The 6,000-nt window shown below is 34.5% G+C and overlaps 1 protein-coding gene across 3 annotated transcripts in view; it reads left to right on the plus strand.

Moving 5' to 3' along the window:
- VCAN (versican) overlaps positions 1 to 2,601 on the plus strand; it is a 114,020-nt gene extending 111,419 nt beyond the window's left edge. For 2 of the 3 annotated variants that reach the window (XM_030847128.2, XM_030847136.2), the window contains 2 exons: positions 346 to 528; positions 675 to 2,601. In XM_030847128.2, coding sequence (XP_030702988.2) covers positions 346 to 528; positions 675 to 802 — 311 coding nt within the window. In that variant the 3' untranslated portion in view covers positions 803 to 2,601. The remainder of the gene's footprint in view (positions 1 to 345; positions 529 to 674) is intronic. The other variant, XM_060295975.1, reaches the window with a different exon arrangement.
- Positions 2,602 to 6,000: the final 3,399 nt, after the last annotated feature.

The raw sequence follows: 6,000 nt of genomic DNA on the forward strand, positions 1-6,000 counted from the left end.
ATGGTGGCATGAGACAGGAAATTCCAAATTCCTTTTAATTTAGAATTTTTTTCGGAAAAGTAGCACCTCCAAATGGACAGGTGAATGTATGACCATATGCCCTATGGTTCTTTTTAAAAAAAAAAAAAAAAAAAGCACAATTCAAGGTACAGAATCTGAGATTCAAACTAGGCCCAGAAGCTTACTGTTTAGTTTTGTCTTGAAAATTTTCAATTTCTTAATCTAAATGACTGCTGAAGGTGCTTGATTGGGTATAATAAAGAAGGAAAGAGAAAAAAAAAGAGAAACTCATGCCAATAGAAATACTTAGATTATTTGGAAATAACCCAATTTACTTTTCTTTAGTTGCTTGCGGCCAGCCCCCTGTTGTAGAAAATGCCAAGACCTTTGGAAAGATGAAACCTCGTTATGAAATCAACTCCCTGATTAGATATCACTGCAAAGATGGTTTCATTCAACGCCACCTTCCAACCATCCGTTGCCTAGGAAATGGAAGATGGGCTATGCCTAAAATTACCTGCCTGAACCGTAAGTGGTCCTTTAGAAAGAATGGACAACCATGCTATAACAACTACTAGACACCCTCATTTTACGGCTACGGTATTGGTAGTTTAGGGTATGGAGCAAGTAATATTGTTGTGTTTTCTTTTCTTTCCTTCTTTCCTTCCATGTAGCATCTGCATACCAAAGGACTTATTCTAAGAAATACTTTAAAAATTCCTCATCAGCAAAGGACAATTCAATAAATACATCAAAACATGATCACCGTTGGAGCAGGAGGTGGCAAGAATCAAGGCGCTGATCCCTAAAATGGCGAACATGTGTTTTCATCATTTCAGCCAAAGTCCTAACTTCCTGTGCCTTTCCTATCACCTCGAGAAGTATTATCAGTTGGTTTGGATTTTTGGACCACCGTCCAGTCATTTTGGGTTGCTGTGCTCGAAAACATTTTAAATGAAAGTATTGGCATTCAAAAAGAAAGCAAACAAAAGGAAAGAAAATAAGGGCAGAATGTAACCATTTCCAGACTATCTAATTTCTTTAGTTTTCTATTTGCCTCCAGTGCAGACCATTTTATAATGTATACCAGCCTACTGTACTATTTAAAAAGCTCCATTTCAGCACCAATGGCAATGTAAATAAGATGATTTAATGTTGATTTTAATCCTGTATATAAAATAAAAAGTCACACTGAGTTCGGGCATATTTAATGATGATTATGGAGCCTTACAGGTCTTTAATCATTTGTTCGGCTGCTTTTGGTAGTTTGTTTAGGCTGGAAATGGTTTCCCTTGCCCTTTGTCAGCAAGATGGAGGATGGCTTTTCCTGGACAATTAACAAACACAAAGTTTTGTAGGTCACTGCACCATTTCCACCCTAGGTACAACCGGCTTCCATGTGATGCTGAAACCTGGCTGGCTAATGGGATCCCAACGGAACTAGAGACTGCAATGTGGAACTCTTTTTTTGCTGCATTCCTTTTTCTTCACTTACAAGAAAGGCCTGAACGGAGGACTTTTCTATGACTAGGAGCATTTTTTAGGGGTCAAAGTGCTAATTATTAACTCAACTGGGTCTCCTTTTTAATGGCTTTTTATAACACTAACTTGCAAGATTACAGATCAACAACATTTCAAATGGATATAGACCTAGGGCTCTGGAGGGAGGGGGTTTGTTAAAACAACACACATTCAAAGAAAGAAATTTTGTATATATAACCATTTTAATCTTTTATAAAGTTTTGAATGTTCATGTATGAATGCTGCAGCTGTGAAGCATACATAAATAAATGAAGTAAGCCATACTGATTTAATTTATTGGATGTTATTTTACCCCAAACCTGAACATTGACATAGTATGTTAGTTATTTTTCAGTGTTAGCCTTTATACTTCCCTCACACAGTTTGGAACAATATAATCTAGGTACTCTGTCCCTGATGAAATAATGTGATGGATAGAATGCATCAAGTGTTTATTATAAAAAGAGTGGAAAAGTGTATAGCTTTCAGCAAATGACGTTTGCCCATTCTAAGCAAGGAGCATATATATAGACATAGTGTGGGCGTTGCTTCCTGTTAGGTGGAGTGTATGTGTTAAAATTTCTCCCTATCTCTTCCCACTCTGTTTTCTCCCCTTAATTTGAATAAAATGACTGCTGAAGATGACTCTGAATCATTATCCACTTAATTTAATGTTTAAAGAAAACCCTGTAATGGGAAGAAAGCATTTAGGAGTCTTTCCCTAATTTTAGTTAGAATGATCTGGAGAAGACAACAAATAAAATGCAAATAGATGAAGAGCAGACCCAACATGGATTCTTTTTCACTGAACCTCTTTTGACTTAGAAGGAACCACAGTAGCCACAATCATACAGTCTTTAGGCAAGTTCCCTTGGTTGCCGCGTTAAATGTGATCCACCTTTGGGTGTTCTAGAGCACAGAACAACTCTGTGTCTACCTATTAGGTTTTAACTTTTCCTCTTTCATTACAATGCACATAATACGTTCCTGTATTTATATTATACCGTGTATAGTGTAAAATGTGAATGACTGTTTTTTTTTTTTTTTTGTGAATGAAAATCTAAAACCTTTGTAACTTTTTATACCTGCTTTTGTTTCACCAAAGAAACCTAAAATCCTTCTTTTACTATACTGTGACTGGTCTGGTTATTTACAACTTTAAACCCTAATGTGCACGAACATTTTTACATTCTAGATCTATCATGAAGTACAAGCTGCTGGCTTGGATGAAATGATTTTATGGCTAGCAGAGAGGTGATTATAAATGTCCCTGCAAAAATTGAGATAGTAATTCTGATAATGTTTACATATACATTCTGAGGCATTAATCTCAAACATGAAGGACACATGCAATAGGAAAAGTGATAGGTCACACTTACAGAATTCTTCCTATTAACCAGGCCAAGTGTTTTATGTATATCATCTCCCAACAAGCCTAAGAGAGAGGCTGTTAATGTCTGATTGATGAGGGATCAAGCATAGAGAATTCAAGTCATTTGTCCCAAGTTAGATAGCTTGTTTGTAGTAGATGCAGGTAATCTCCAGAACCTGCATAATACTCTCAATAAAAACATAAAATATTATGTTCTCAATTGTTATACATTTAGGAGTTTAATTTACTGGCTAGAAGATCATATCTTAAAGATCAGAAGATGTCAAAAACACCAAGTTCCTATCCATCCAGATATTCATCCATCACTTTATTTTCATTCATTCACTATTACTAAGTACTTACTATGTATTAGGCACTGTACTAGGCCCTGGAGATTCAGCAGTGAATGAGCTAGACAGGTCTCTGCCAATGTCAGATTTTTATACTGGATGCATCCCATGGGAGTTATTTTACAGCCCATTCTATTCAATATCTTTATTGATAATTTGGAAGAACAAATCCATTATATATTCTGCAGTTGTGTAGAAGATATCATAAAGGACAAAGGTGAGTGGAAAATTATTTTGAGGTTTCTTTCTTGGAATGTCAAAAATATATGGGAAGTTAGGCATGAATAGATACAGAAGAGATTCTTTTCCTTGCTTAGCTTGTCCTTTTAATGTGCAATCTGTCATATCTTTATACAGAACTTTAAATAGAAATTACCCAAGGGAGTATATAAGAATTTGTATTACTTGTGCATGTACACCCTTATTAGATGTTTATAAATCCATCAGATAAATTTTTACTGATCTAGGTGCAAATAATAGAGTCTATGGGATGTTCCATTACCCACAATTCTGGAACAGAGTGAGAAGTTTAAGGAGACTCAGCACTACTCAAAGTCAGCCAGAGGTGGTTTTCTATTCATTTCTAAAAGCTAGGTTGCATATCAGGGGAAGAAGAGGTGGTTTTATGGGGTAGCTGAAATGGAAAAGAGGTATGAGAGATTGTATCGGGAGGAATACATCATTTTAATGTGATAGCAAGTAGGACTTTGCTGATCTTAAGTGAATTTTCAATTATAGTACAGGAAGTAGTAACTGGATTAGCCTTGAGCTAATTGTGCAGGAGTCATATATCATGCAAAATAAAGTTGTGGAGTTTGAAAATGGACAGAAAATATAAAATAGTTTCAAAAAAGTTCAGAGTTGATTTTGTGCATGCCTGTGCAAGACTGTCTCCCAAGAAAAGAATCTCCAAGAGAAAATATATCTTAGATAAAAGCAAAAGATGTTATCAAGAAGCTAAAGACTCAGTGATGACTTCGACATTTTTAAATGTGTTTCTTTTCATGTTTCCCAGTATTACAAATGCAGGGAAGTGGTTTTTGAAGGAAAAGGCCTGCAGTGATGGTTTTGTATCATTTGTACATCCTTTCTTTTTTCTTTTAACTGTGCTGCGGTTCCCATTTGCTAAACAAACCAGAACTCACCCAAATGATTCTTTTCTGAAACAAGTCTATATACAAAGTTTATAAAGGTCTTTGAATGAGTCATTCAAGAGTGTATAATCTTTTCCCGTTATTACTCATTTCTGAGTGTTTGGATCCCAGCTGGACAAGAAAGAGAAAATGCCAAACAAGAACAAGAATGGTTTTTGTTGAGATGTTTACAAAATAGGCAAAGCCTGGGTTTTCATTGGAATTTAAATTCACAGTTCTGTCTGAGTCCATCAAATGATCCCTGCTGAAGATTAAAAGTTGATTGCCTTAAGGCAGTAAGTCGTAAGTAATTTTTTGATAGTGTGTACTCTAAAATAAAATGTTAAACTATGTATCCATCACATTTTAAGTTGTCAACCAAAATGTTTTTCATCATAAAGCAAAACAATTGTAAAGGATTTTAGTTTTGGCATTTTCTAAATATTGCTGTTCTAAAACAAACACGTAACATCACTCTCTTAAATATATTCAGTGGATTCTAAATACTGTAATAGTTTGATTCCCACTATCATCCATCTAAAAAATACTTGAAGAAAAATACTTTTTTAATAGTCAGATATTTTATGTTTTTATTTTTGGACTTGCTTTTTTATTTCAGTTCCCCCATGGAATTGTATCTAAATATTATACGTTTATGTGCTTGAAAGTCTTCTATTGATTAAGCTATCACCTTATATATACATCAAAATTTGTACTTTCAAGTGGAAAATTAATTTTGTCTTATGAACATAAACATAAAGGTATAAAAGTTAAAAATCCTCTCCTGGATTAAGTTATCATTGTAATTTACAGATATACAATTGCTCAAAGCAATATTACACTCTTACAAAATTTGAAAGCTAATTACACAAATGGGAACATTTTATTAGAAATGTATCTCAATGAGATGATTAGGGCTGTTTTTCCCAAATCACATTTCCATGAGTAAACATTACCTAAAACTAGAATGTGTCATGGCTTAGCATCAATTCTATTCCTATTTTATTCTTACAGATTTAAACATTGAGAAAACTTTCTCACTTAAATAAGTAAATGGAAATGATAGTTTTATTATGCAGAGCTACTCAATATTTTTAAACTTCTTTCTGAATTATATGTCAAAAATCATATAGTGGTCTGTCAAAAATTACTTTCAATTACCTTTCAGTTGACATCTCAATGAAGTCCTTCTTAAATTTTTTTGGTAAACACCTGACTTAAAAAAGGTTTTGATTTGTACACTGTCACCAGAGTCATTCATTTTGATTCGTCCTTTTCTCTGTTCATAATTTTTACATCCCATGTCAATGCATCCTAAGACTCAGGATGGATGAAAGGTGTGTTCGATATGGTGGTTGTTTTTTATGAAGTCGGAGTCTAAAGCCTTCGGTTTTCAAAGCTTGTTTCCTGAAACAACAGCATTAACATCACCTAGGAACTTGTAAGAAATGCAAATCCTCAGGCCCTGCCGTATTGAAATAGAAATGTTGGGGAATGAGGAGAGCAACCTGGGTTTTCACAAGCACTCAGGATGATTCTAAAGTTTATGAGAACTGGTATAAAGAAGATGATATCAAAAACGTTGAAGTTATGGAAATTTCTTCCTTTTGTGTGCCCACGTACA

The sequence above is a fragment of the Globicephala melas genome, chromosome 3 (genome assembly GCF_963455315.2).
Source record: "Globicephala melas chromosome 3, mGloMel1.2, whole genome shotgun sequence".
NCBI lineage: Eukaryota > Metazoa > Chordata > Mammalia > Artiodactyla > Delphinidae > Globicephala > Globicephala melas.